General features: G+C 38.4%; 1 protein-coding gene across 2 annotated transcripts in view; it reads right to left on the reverse strand.

The window, feature by feature from the left end:
• nadka (NAD kinase a) overlaps positions 1-14,034 on the reverse strand; it is a 42,195-nt gene that overhangs the window by 13,361 nt on the left and 14,800 nt on the right. For both annotated transcript variants that reach the window (XM_079827176.1, XM_079827177.1), the window contains 4 exons: positions 9,595-9,724; positions 5,588-5,693; positions 5,213-5,298; positions 850-952 (listed from right to left, as the gene is read on the reverse strand). In XM_079827176.1, coding sequence (XP_079683302.1) covers positions 850-952; positions 5,213-5,298; positions 5,588-5,693; positions 9,595-9,724 — 425 coding nt within the window. The remainder of the gene's footprint in view (positions 1-849; positions 953-5,212; positions 5,299-5,587; positions 5,694-9,594; positions 9,725-14,034) is intronic.

Genomic DNA, 14,034 nt, shown 5'->3' on the forward strand with positions numbered 1-14,034 from the left:
GCTGTAGGTCATCGCAGATGTATTTTTCAGTCAAAACTCATTTCACACAGCACGATTTTGAATCACCGACAGGTCCAGATATTTAGCATGCCAAATATCTCACGGGCATCAGCAACTCGTCTGCGATTCTCTCAGATCGCGTCTTTGATAATTCACACTTGCTGATTGTCACTAACGCCGATTTGCCTATGATTTCGGGCATTTGTCGGCAATTTTGCAAAACCTGTCGTCGAGTCAAAATCGGGGCTTAAATCGGGTAGTGTGAACTCGACATAAGTAAATAGTGCTGCTTTTATAAATCACTAATGGTACATTTAATAAGAGTAGAATATTTAAATGTTCCCTATTTTTAGCTTTTTGCACATTACTGTTGTTAATAAAAGTACATTTTATCTGCATATCAATTCAAGTTCAGTGCTTCACTGTTAAATTTCCAATAAACAAACATGTAATATTATTAGTAACTGCAGTTATTAACAAAACAATAGTCATTTTATAATTAAATTACCTCTGATATATTTCCGCCCAGTGCCACTGCTCTCTAACGTTAGTCTGGAGCCCTGGATTGATCTGATGTCTATTGTTGGTCCCAGGTAAAGCAGTTTTCATAAAGCAATGCCTCAGATTTTTCTGTCTTTTACCTCTCTACTGTGACGCGAGAGCAATAGCATTCCTATACATTGCACATATTTGAAGCACAATAAAGCTGAGGAAGTGTAAAGATTTATGAAAGAAACCAGATGGGAAAGTCCAATATTTCAAACCCTTTAGACAACCTGGAACCTGAGAAAAGTGTCACAAATATAAACTGTGAAAAGTCAGATGTCCTCTCACTATGTAATGACTTACCTTCTATAACCTGGTTGACCTGAGATTGGTATGTGTCGAAGTTAAATGGTGTAAGAAAGCCCAAAGAACCCAAATGGAAGGCCATGACAGGAGGCACACTCCCCTAAACACACACACACACACATTTATATTTATGACAGTTATGATACAGTTACAAAGCATCACGATTCATCTTGACCTTCATTAACCCATAAGAACCCGGACCAATTTATCCTTATAGGAAAATTATGGGGCATATAAAACAGGCTTAATGGACCACTTGTAACATGTTTCTGCAGTTGTTTTTGAAATACAACCCCTCCTTGTGAGAGATCTGTAATGTTACACATATGTGACATTGGGCGTTTATGATACATTTTTTATGTTACATATATGTCACATTGGGCATTTATTTCTCAGTTAAAAAAAAAAACATTTAATATTTTTTTGCTAAATAGCAGTTTTTTTTCTGTTTCTTTTCTTTTCCACAACATTTATCAAAATTATGCATATTATTAAAAAATCATTAACAAAACATATCAAGCCATAGACGGATCTTCCAACACTTATCCCCTGCTTGCTGATTTTAAGAAGTATGCATGATTTCCTGACATTTGGTGCAGATCATGCGCAGATAAATACCAATCAATATTTCAATTATATTAAACAGTGCTGTTAACATTTTTCTGAGTCCCAGATTTTATATAAAACATAGAGAAAATATATAACACTAAAAAAAATATTGAATCTGCTAAATTAATTGAGCAGCTCATTAATATTTTTCTTAATATGACAAATACATAACATCAAAATTCCACCAACTGTTGTAAGGTTAACAGCCCGATGTGACATATATGTCACCACAATAATTTCATAACTTGTTTTATATCAATTTGTTTAAGAAATGTATTAAAATCAGGTTAAGTGTAATCTATGATAAGTTATTAAAATGTTAGAATTGTTGCATGGGTTGAAACATACCTTTAGTAACAAAAACAAGCGTATTAAAAAATTGCTCACACTGCAACATGTGCTAACCAGACAAACCACCATTTTGGAAATGTTGCCATGGCAACAAAAAATGCACAAATTGTCACATGACTGAACCTGGGTGTTCCTTATATGTCACTTAAGGACTTCCTGAGTTGAAATTTAGGGATATTGCTTTAAAAAGACCTTTCCAGATAATCACCAGTGTTTGTGACACCCGTGTCACTGTGGGTTCTTATGGTTAATGCACACTAGGAGTTATCAACATTTCAGTAGCCATCATACATACAGTGAGGAAAATAAGTATTTGAACACCCTGCTATTTTGCAAGTTCTCCCACTTAGAAATCACGGAGGGGTCTGAAATTGTCATCGTTGGTGCATGTCCACTGTGAGAGACATAATCTAAAAAAAAAAAATCCAGAAATCACAATGTATGCTTTTTTTAACTATTTATTTGTATGATACAGCTGCAAATAAGTATTTGAACACCTGAGAAAATCAATGTTAATATTTGGTACAGTAGCCTATGTTTGCAATTACAGAGGTCAAACGTTTCCTGTAGTTTTTCATCAGGTTTGCACACACTGCAGGAGGGATTTTGGCCCACTCCTCCACACAGATCTTCTCTAGATCAGTCAGGTTTCTGGCCTGTCGCTGAGAAACACGGAGTTTGAGCTCCCTCCAAAGATTCTCTATTGGGTTTAGGTCTGGAGACTGGCTAGGCCACGCCAGAACCTTGATATGCTTCTTACAGAGCCACTCCTTGGTTATCCTGGCTGTGTGCTTCGGGTCATTGTCATGTTGGAAGACCCAGCCTCGACCCATCTTCAGTGCTCTAACTGAGGGAAGGAGGTTGTTCCCCAAAATCTCGCAATACATGGCCCCGGTCATCCTCTCCTTAATACAGTGCAGTCGCCCTGTCCCATGTGCAGAAAAACACACCCAAAGCATGATGCTACCAACCCCATGCTTCACAGTAGGGATGGTGTTCTTGGCATGGTACTCATCATTCTTCTTCCTCCAAACACGTTTAGTGGAATTATGACCAAAAAGTTGGATGATCCTCTGGATCATCCAAATGGTCATTGGCAAACTTAAGACGGGCCTGGACATGTGCTGGTTTAAAAGGGGAACCTTCCGTGCCATGCTGCTTGGCCAAGCTGCTTGGCAATTTCCCGTAGCCCTCTCCAGCCTTGTGGAGGTGTACAATTTTGTCTCTAGTGTCTTTGGACAGCTCTTTGGTCTTGGCCATGTTAGTAGTTGGATTCTTACTGATTGTATGGGGTGGACAGGTGTCTTTATGCAGCTAACGACCTCAAACAGGTGCATCTAATTTAGGATAATAAATGGAGTGGAGGTGGACATTTTAAAGGCAGACTAACAGGTATTTGAGGATCAGCTGATAGACAGGTGTTCAAATACTTATTTGCAGCTGTATCATACAAATAAATTGTTAAAAAATCATACATTGTGATTTCTGGATTTTTTTTTTAGATTATGTCTCACACAGTGGACATGCACCTATGATGACAATTTCAGACCCCTCCATGATTTCTAAGTGGGAGAACTTGCAAAATAGCAGAGTGTTCAAATACTTATTTTCCTCACTGTACCAGTAAACTGCAAGTTCTTGACTTTTATATCAAAAATGAAAAATACTATTGAACACTTTCATTTTAAACAATCTAAAATGTAATTTTTAAATGACAAATTAATAATAAATTACAATTGTAAGTGAAGTAATTCTGCTCAATATAGCTTCAAAAATACAAATAGTCAGTAATAAAGAACCAAAAAAAAAAAAACACATTACAAGCAATTAACAAAGAATGCTATTAATATCATAACGTTTCTTGAAAAGAGAAACAAGTGATTTCTCATTATTGCTGTTTGATTAATATGAATGACATCATAGACAGCGGCAGATCTAATAGGTTGCACTTACACTAATGCAGAGCATCTATTTGACAAATCAGATGTTTAACCACTTAAGCACTCTTCAGTTCACACAAAAACAGACACACACACTCGCACACAGACACACACGCTCACACTCACACACATGCTCGCTCACACACATGCTCACTCACGCGCACACATACTCGCGCATACACTCGCGCACACACACAGACACACACACACTCGCACAGGCTTGCACACACACACACTCGCACACACACACCCACACACTCGCGCACACACACACAGACATTCGCGCACACACTCGCACACACAGACACTCGCACACACACACACAGACACTCGCGCACACACACTCGCGCACACACACTCATACACACATTCTAGCACAGACACTCGCACACACAGACACTCGCACACACACACTCGCACAGACAGACACACACAGACACTCGCGCTCGCACACACACACACACTTGCACACACACACACACACACACACACACACACTCACGCACACATTTACTCACGCACACACTCACTCACGCACACACTCACTCACGCACACACTCACTCACGCACACACACAGACACACACACACTCGCACAGGCTTGCACACACACACACTCACACACACACACACACTCGCGCACACACACACACTCGCGCACACACACACACTCGCGCAGACACACGCACACAGACATTCGCGCACACACTCGCACACACAGACACTCGCACACACAGACATAGACACTCGCGCACACACACACACTCGCGCACACACACACACTCGCGCAGACACACGCACACAGACATTCGCGCACACACTCGCACACACAGACACTCGCACACACAGACACAGACACTCGCGCACACACACTCGCGCACAGACACTCATGCACACATTCTAGCACAGACACTCGCACACACAGACACTCACACAGACAGACACACACAGACACTCGCGCTCGCACACACTCGCACACACACTCGCACACACACACACACACACACACACACACTCACGCACACATTTACTCACGCACACACTCACTCACGCACACACTCACTCACGCACACACGCACACACGCACACACTCACGCACACACTCACTCACGCACACACTCACTCACGCACACACTCAGTCAGGGATTCTTGTGTATCAAAATATACTGCATAACAAATTTCATAAATGATGCTTCTGCGAGGCATTTGTAAAGCAAAACACTAAAATATTGCGACGACCACACATAATAAACATTGCAACATCGAGCTAAAGCCCGGGATCACTTCACCTGGACCTTTACCAACATTATGGAAGTAATTTTTTGTGAGGAATTCACATGGCTTTCTAACAATAATACTACAGAAAACGTAACAAAACAGATCTGATATTGTTATTTCTCAGTGCACTTAGATTTTCATTATTCTGTCGATATTAAATCAGTTTAGAAAAGATGTTCAAACCTGGAAGAGTGAGGAAGCATACAGCAGAGTCCCATCTCCTCCCAAGCAAATGATGAAGTCGACACAATTGGAAATATCATCATAATCTATGAAACACATGTCAACATGTCAGTTTTACACATTTCATCTTTACTAAGTCCTAATCAGATTTTATAAATCACTGCAATAGTTTCCCTAAAATATTCAGTGTATCCATGATTTCTGTCATTCCAAGGTCGATAGTTTAACTACTCTAAATTAACAGGGTTGTGTAAAAGTCATGGAAATACATTCAACACAGCACACAATTTGATAATATTCTGTTACGTATTCATCAATGCACACACACACACATACAAACAACACATTACAAGGCGCTTTTGAACAATGCCTCACCTTCTCTAAAAGTGCAAAAGTTCTTCTTGACGGAGACAAAGCTCTCATTAGCAATGGCTGGATCTTCAATGACTTTTCTCTCCACATAAACAATCATATTTTTTTGCTAGAAGTCATTGATGCAGAGAACAAACACAACATGAAAAAAAGAGCAAATATGAACAGATCACAGGAAACATTATGCTTTGATATCACTAAACTGATTAGAATTAAAGAACACTTACAAAAGCATTTTATAAAAGGAAGCATGTTAATGTAATAAGTGATTCACAAACTGATGTGGCCTTTAAGAATGTGCACATTACACATTATACTTGTTCGTCCAGTATACTGGTCTTTAGTACCACTGTTTGAAGAATTCATCTTCCAGAATCTGGCAGTACGTTTTGGGAGTTCATTTTTAGTCCATCTCTGCAAAACGGACTTCAGGATGGACTAAAATGAACTCCCAAAACGTACTGCCAGATTCTGGAAGATGAATTCTTCAAACAGTGGTACTAGAGGATGTGGTGCTGGTCCTTCAAGAGTCATTCTCAACCTATCTGTCCATAAAGTCTATAAAAAAAAACCTTCTTCATGTATTTTACAACACTTCAGCTTATGATTCTTATTTAGTGGGGGTCATTTTTTAGGATTCTTTACCTAACTGAAGTCTCTGAGATCCTGACACCTTGCACTTCTGGAGACTCCAGGTAGGTTGCAGCTTTGGAAAATGGTGGCGCTGGAGACTAAAGGGTTCCTGATGGTTTCACCCTTAATTCTTCACCTTAATTCTTAATTCTTTTGCAATTAACAGGTGTCTTTTCTTCACCACCTGTTTTTGTCTGACCCTGCTGACCCAACGAGCATTTCACTGTCCAATGGTCACGCCTTAACTGCAATGTCTAGTATTGCATTAGTATTGCATCCTTCTCATGGGCATTTAATACTTTTTGACTTTTCAGTCTGAGTTAAATCTCTTTTTTGGCTCAATTTATCTGTAAAAGAAAACATGCCTAATAATTCTGCACACCTGAATATAAGGTGTTTTTCATTTCCAGCCTTCATGAACAATTATATATCACTTATACATTATTAAATACTAAATCAATAGTAGTTATTAGGATTACTGTGGTTTGGAATTGATCAAATGTGCCTGGAAAAAAAATATGATCAGAAAATCAACGTGCCTAATAATTCTGCACTCCCTGTATGTATATAAGGACATCTGACAAATTGGTTTGTCCGTCAAGAACAAGGAAAAAAAATCGACTGAAAAACTGAAAAAACTGAAAGACTGAAAAAAAAAAAGACTGTGAAATCACTTTTACCATAATGTACAACATTACAACTTCACTTCTCTGTCTTTCACTGCTCTTACAAGAACATCAGTCTCCTCGGCTGTGAACCGCTCCTGGCGTGCGCCTGGTAAATACGCCATAATAATAGCAATCCATAATGGAACTTGCGCACCTGCTTTTACAGGGAATGTTGGATGACACTCGGATTGGTTTATTCACGTTACGCCCAAACCACACCTATGAATAATGAAGCTACTTCAGACCAACCCATTTTAGATTTGCGCCGGGCGCAAGAGCCATTTATCCCGCCGGGAAAATAGCAACAGCGCCGAGACCCGCCCACAAAGTTACTTACGCTTTGCGCTTTGACACTTGCGTTTCAGATCGTTAAAATAGGGCCCAGAATGCGTTTTTCAGGTTTGAAAACCAGAGGTCTTTTTTTGGTTGACTTTTTTTAATTTATAAAAGAGCAGTGTGCTGCGTTTTTTTTATGTTGCTAGGAAATGAATCAGCTGTGCTGTCAGTCTAATTAAGTGCTGCGTCCCAATTCGCCTACTTATACTACGACCTAAAAGTATGTACTCTTTTTGTGAAGAAAAAGTACATACTTTTGAGTGTGTAGCAGAAGAGTATGCAAGCTTTGGGACATACTATTTTGTCATCTTTAACGGACTCTGACGCTTAGTTACGTGCATCCCGTCACCGTTTAAACCATAGATATGTATACGTAGATGCCCCATTAGCGACTGTTTCTATGTGCCGCTATACGTTAGCCGTCCGCCATTTTCGAACGGTCAAATCGTGAACACGCTTTGTGAATATTCAAATGTTGCCTGTGCGTCTGCAACCGTAGTTATACACAAGCATGTATGAAATGAATATCTATACATCAATAAACTGAATAGACTGCAAGGACAGCAATAGACTGTTAGGATTTTGTTTATCATTAATGGTCGATAATTCTGCATATTCTAAAAAATATTGGTTAAAGATCTTTTATTTTCTTAATATCATTTTATTTTGACCATCAGAGAACCCTACAGACACATTGCTCAGCTTTTAATGAACGCAGTGAACTCATGATAAACAAGTTCATTGGAAAGAAATCATAAACCATCAACCAGTCAGCCATCAAAGTAAATAAATGATAAAAATAGTAATAAATTAGCTAGTAATGTGTTTAATAAACATCAATATAGCCTATTTATTCAACCCATGTTTTAAGTAATCATCATAGGTATTATCTGAAAGCTTAAATTCTCAAAAATCATCCTAAAAAAACGTCATAAAATTATCAACATCACAAATTTAAACCATTTTTAAGAACAGGGAAAATGATAAATTATGAGTCAAAATGATAAATTATTATACATTTATTTAAAATATGAAAACACAAACCAACACATTGTCACCTGTGAAAGGTGATCCGATTTCTTTGGGAATTTAAATCGCGCTGGGCTTTACAGAGGCTGTTGTTTTTTATGCGAGTGATGATTGACAGCATCTGAAGTGTTGACGTTTGTTGACCGTTCCAAAATGGCGGTGCCTGGCGAGGTCGAATGGGGCATCTACGTATACATATCTATGGTTTAAACTGCCCTGTCAATCATCCTCACAGTTCAAATCCATCACATTCAATTTAATTTTCTACCGTATCGGAGAGAAATGTCTGATAATACTGATAATTGCTCACTCAAACCCCTTTATCTAACCCGTTAACTGTCGGACTCGCATAACCGTCATGTTTGTAGTTTTTCAAAACTTTTTATCCGCGTTTGTAGTTCTAATCGAATCCTCGTCCATCTCGCAATGGGGTTGTGGGCAATATCAGCCATTAGAGTGCGCATCGATCTGCACTTCGAATTCTGACCGGAAGTAGTAGACCAACCGGGAATCTTTGGAATACTATTTTCAACATTCTACGATTTGGGACATACAAATTCTTTTTTCGAATACTATTTAATACGGATAGCATGCGAATTGGGACGCTGCGAAGGTAACGGTCACCACAACGGAAGGCCCGCCTCTCCATTCATCCGATTGGACAATAGAAAAAAAACACAATAATGTCAGGCTTTTCTACTCAGAGTTGATTTTTTTTCAATTTCACGCACTCAGACCACTCCTCGGGGCGCATAAACAGCGCGCATAACGCTCTCTGCCAACAGAAAACGATTTAAAAATGGCGCCTCTCACTGCAAAAACGCGTTCTGTCGGATCGGGGCCTGAATCAAAAGTAGGGCTGTAGAATGAATCAATTGGCGATATGGACTAGCATCTGTGAATATTAACAGGGTTCACACTCTTTTTCAACGATCATTTTCCAGTACTTTTCCAGGGCATTTTCAATTTTACTACAGCGAGAATAAAACACACCTAATTCGCATTTGTTTTTTTCTTTTTTGCAAAGTTTGAAAAGATTTACTTCACGTTTGGATGGAAACCCAGCTAATGACACATGACAAACATGAAAATGCTATTAATGACTGAATCATGGATATTTCAATTGTCATTTGTACATATACACACGTAATGAGCTTGAATATAGTTTGCTCATGTTTAATGTGCTCGCCGTTTGATGTGAGGCTCACAGTTCTGAGAGAGGTTTACAGATTCACTGGCCAAACAGATCATTAGCACTGCTTTCCATTGCACGATCCTTTTCCCTTTGATGCACATTCTCAACGGCCACATCTGCATTTCTTCTTTTATAGTCTGTATTCTCACCTGTGTCAGAAAAATGCAGAGTTCTTTGAAAGGCTGTAGCAGACTGGCGTCTCTGATTTTCTTTATAATAAGGACACTTTTGGGTGGCTTGTTCCATGTCAACCTCTGACTCGCTGGATCTTGTATATGCCTGAATGCACACAAAAAAAGTCAAATGAATCAAGCATTCTGCGTAGGGCTGGGCGATTTGGCCAAAAAAATTATCACAATATAATTTTCCACATCAGTCGATATCGATAATTTGCACGATAAATGTCAAATCTTTATTTCTTTAAAGTTTAAAGGCATATTTTTGCTCCTGAGTGAAGGATGTAGAAAACAGACAGTTAACTGTGGTTTTAAACTATCCTTTATTGTCAAAACATGACAAACACTTCCCAAACAAGTGAACAATTGATCAAAACTGAGGTAGATTTATTTATTACTAATAAAATCAATATTAATAAAGTAGAATATATAAATAAATATCTATAGTAAATCTAGAACTGTACTGATGTAACATTTGGCTCTGCTGACTGCAATGCAAAAGTTAAAGTGCTTTAAAGATAATGTTTGTCAAAAAACTAAAATATAATAAAAACAATCTTTCTGGTCAGCATGCCAAACCTTTAAATAAATGACATTGACAGTATAAATAAAATAAATAAATAAAATAAAAATCTTAACAGTGGTCAGCATTTTTTTTACTCTACACTCTATATTTCAATAATATAGTTATAAATACTTAATTAAAATAATTGTGTAAGTAGTAAAACAGGCAAAAAATGCGTTTTAAGTTTAGAAACATTTTGAGTTCCCCCTCTCTTGCCTTACAGTGAGACACACGCATTTCAACTCGTTCACACACTCACACGCCACACCGAGAAATTTCCAATGATAATGCCCACCGAAAAGCCAATCAGAAAATAGCATTGCTGTATCCGGGTAAGATTTAGATGTTCCAGCAACAACAACGTTTACATTCTGCCACCTACTATTTGTTTAGTTTAATGTTTTCTTTCCAACATTTCTTAATTGTATATTCAAAAATATTTAAAACAATCTCATAAAATGTTTCAGTGTAAATTATTTAATTTGATTGGCAACAGCCCTACAGTGTCTTATTCTAATTTAATTTATAGATCAAATTTAAGAATATAAAATGAAAGCTGAAGCATAGCCTATATTTAATAAGATTATGGGGAAATGCCCTTCATAAAAAGGTAAAAATATCAAAGATATGCAGATTTAAATATCTCAAAGCTGAATGAACACTGGTGAGACTATTGCTTCAGAATAAATTATATTTACAACTAGGGGTGTAACGGTACACACAACTGACGGTTCGGTACGTACCTCGGTTTTGAAGTCACGGTTCGGTACGGATTCGGTACAGCAGTTTTACAAAATTGCTTTTTATTAATTTTTATTCAACAGTGGTTTAATGGAAAAAAAATTGTGTCTGTCCTTAAATTAATTTAGTTATAACTAAAAGTTTCTTAAAGATAATGCTGTAAACTATATAGGGAGCCCTTACTTACATATTGCTATTAAAGATTAACAACAGAGCCCAAACTATTAGCCTTCTAAATCTAATTAATATTTTTTTCTCCAATTTGTTGTTGAAATATAATAATTTAGTGGCTGTAATTTTCATGACAGGTTTATTTAAACACACATTAAATAAACAAGACATCACTAACAGGCTAAGTAGTATATAATGAATATATATAGGCTAATATAATGAATATATAGGCTAATATAGTGCATGTATTCAGTGAAAGAGTTAATCTCTCTAGTGAACTAACAGCTGTGGACACTGAATGACTTCTGAGGTAAACGTGATTCTAACGTTCCACGACCTTGTTTACAAGCTGTTTTATTGTCTTTCCGCGGTTGAAACACAGATGGAGCGATTACACAACATATGATACGTTTCAGTAAGTTGTAATCAACATTCCTTAAGATATTCATTTATATTTATTATTTTCTCAAGTGGCAGCGCGCGGAAAATCTCAATCTGAACTCAATTCAAAACTTGAGAGCCCTGCAGTGGATTGGTCCACCGTGCACCTCACACACTCACACACACACACACACGCACACACACCCCTCACCGACACACAACTGCGGTGGGCTGGGAGAGAGCACAAAGTTCAGTAGTTGATGAACTCCAGTAAGGGCTGTCAAGTCTATTTTATTCACTTTAAACATCGGAAATTATTTGATTTCTCTTTTAATACAGGCGATGCTGAGTTTTTAATAAATCACTGAAGACAAACATTTTTGATACCGATGTATTTTTCCATAAGTCCGATGATTTAGTGATTATAGTTTGGTCACCCACTAAACTAACAAGGTGATAAGCCTATGCGTGAACTGATATTAGGCTAATGTAGATTTACTGCTGTGTTGGGCTCAATGCTACATGGAAGAACTTCGAAGAAGCAAGATAATTGAATAATTATATAATTACCGTGTGGTGAACCTATAAGCAGTGCACGTCGCTCTGTTTTATGTCGGATTGAAAATAGCCAAAATATCTCCAAAGTCAAACCACTGAAGTTGAGTGACCTTTCTTGTTAACGAGATCTGTGTCCTCCGAGCTGGTCTTGAGCGCTGAATTTTCTTCACGATCGCTCATTTTTCTTGCTCCACTTCACTCTAATCCTCCAAGCCTGTCGGCCACTGTGACTGTCAACAACACTGCATGCGGCACCCAGAAGCCCGGTCTGCAAAACGCATGCGCAGCATTACGCATAGCACGTAAGCATTATATTGAGAATTTATCGAACTGTTGTTATCGTTTTATCGCCCAGCCCTAATTCTGCGTTAGTTCAGGCAGGCCACATACAGTTTGGGCAAAAAATAATTTAGTCAGCCACCAATTGTGCAAGTTCTCCCACTTAAAAAGATGAGAGAGGCCTGTAATTTTCATCATAGGTACACTTCAACTATGAGAGACAGAATGAGAGAAAAAATCCAGAAAATTACATTGTCATTGGCCAAAGAACACCATACCTACTGTAAAGCATGGGGGTGGAAACATCATGCTGTGGGGCTGTTTTTCTGCAAAGGGACCAGGACGACTGATCCGTGTAAAGGAAAGAATGAATGGGGCCATGTATCGTGAGATTTTGAGTAAAAACCTCCTTCCATCAGCAAGGGCATTGAAGATGAAACGTGGCTGGGTCTTTCAGCATGACAATGATCCCCAAACACACCGTCCGGGCAACGAAGGAGTGGCTTCTTAAGAAGCATTTCAAGGTCCTGGAGTGGCCTAGCCAGTCTCCAGATCTCAACCCCATAGAAAATCTTTGGAGGGAGTTGAAAATCCGTGTTGCCCCAAAACATCACTGCTCTAGAGGAGATCTGCATGGAGGAATGGGCCAAACTACCAGCAACAGTGTTTAAAAACCTTGTGGAGACTTACAGAAAACGTTTGACCTCTGTCATTGCCAACAAAGGGTATATAACAAAGTATTGAGATGAACTTTTGTTATTGACCAAATACTTATTTTACACCATTATTTGCAAATAAATTCTTTAAAAATCAGACAATGTGATTTTTCTGGATTTTTTTTCTCATTCTGTCTCTCATAGTTGACGTTTACCTATGATGAAAATTTACTTTTTAAGTGGGAGAACTTGCACAATTTGTGGCTGACTAAATACTTTTTTGCCCCACTGTAGTCAAGCTCCGCTATCAGCTGATTGGAAAAATTCGAACTCCGCCCATTTCAGCTGATCCGATTCCTATGCACTCAATTGGCAACTCTCAAACAGGGCGCCTTTCTTAAGCGTAGCTTCAGTTCAGTCTGCCTGCTTGGCTGCTTCTGCTGCACACTGCTTTGCAACCCACCTCCTCCCCAGCTCCTCCTTAAACTTGTGTTTAACTTAATCATTCTGTTGTCATTGAGGCATGCTCTGTTCTCAATGAGGGATTTACGCTGCCCTCCCAGTTAAAAAAAATGGGAGGTTGTCCCCAGAAGCTGCTGCTGTTCCCTGTCTTGGCTTTTCATGGAGCTCATAATAAGGATGGGGAATTTAGAACAGAGCCATATTGCCAAATGTACATTTGGCAAAATATGCCAATAAAAAGTTGACTAAAAGTTTGTCTATGGTGTTTTTGACTTAAGTGGAATTGACTGAAGTGTTACATTTGATATTTGAGTTCATTGGGTGAGGAAAGAATAACTAAACATGTTGAGAAATCACATTTTCCTTGATCTTTAGACATGCAACTGGTCATTGTGTTGTAAAACAAACAAAAACTATAAAAACGGACTTCCTTGTAAGTCCAACAAGAGCTTTTATTGTATCCAAGCCGACTCGTTTTTGTACTTCCTTGTCTTTTAATAACGTAATAATGATCCGCCTGCACAGTAACAGAGTGAGTAACAACAGCTACATCATCGCATTATAAGTGCAGTAATAAAGAAAAATAGGGGAGTTACTCAA

This window comes from Gobio gobio (assembly GCF_949357685.1).
Source record: "Gobio gobio genome assembly, chromosome: 10".
Classification (NCBI taxonomy): domain Eukaryota; kingdom Metazoa; phylum Chordata; class Actinopteri; order Cypriniformes; family Gobionidae; genus Gobio; species Gobio gobio.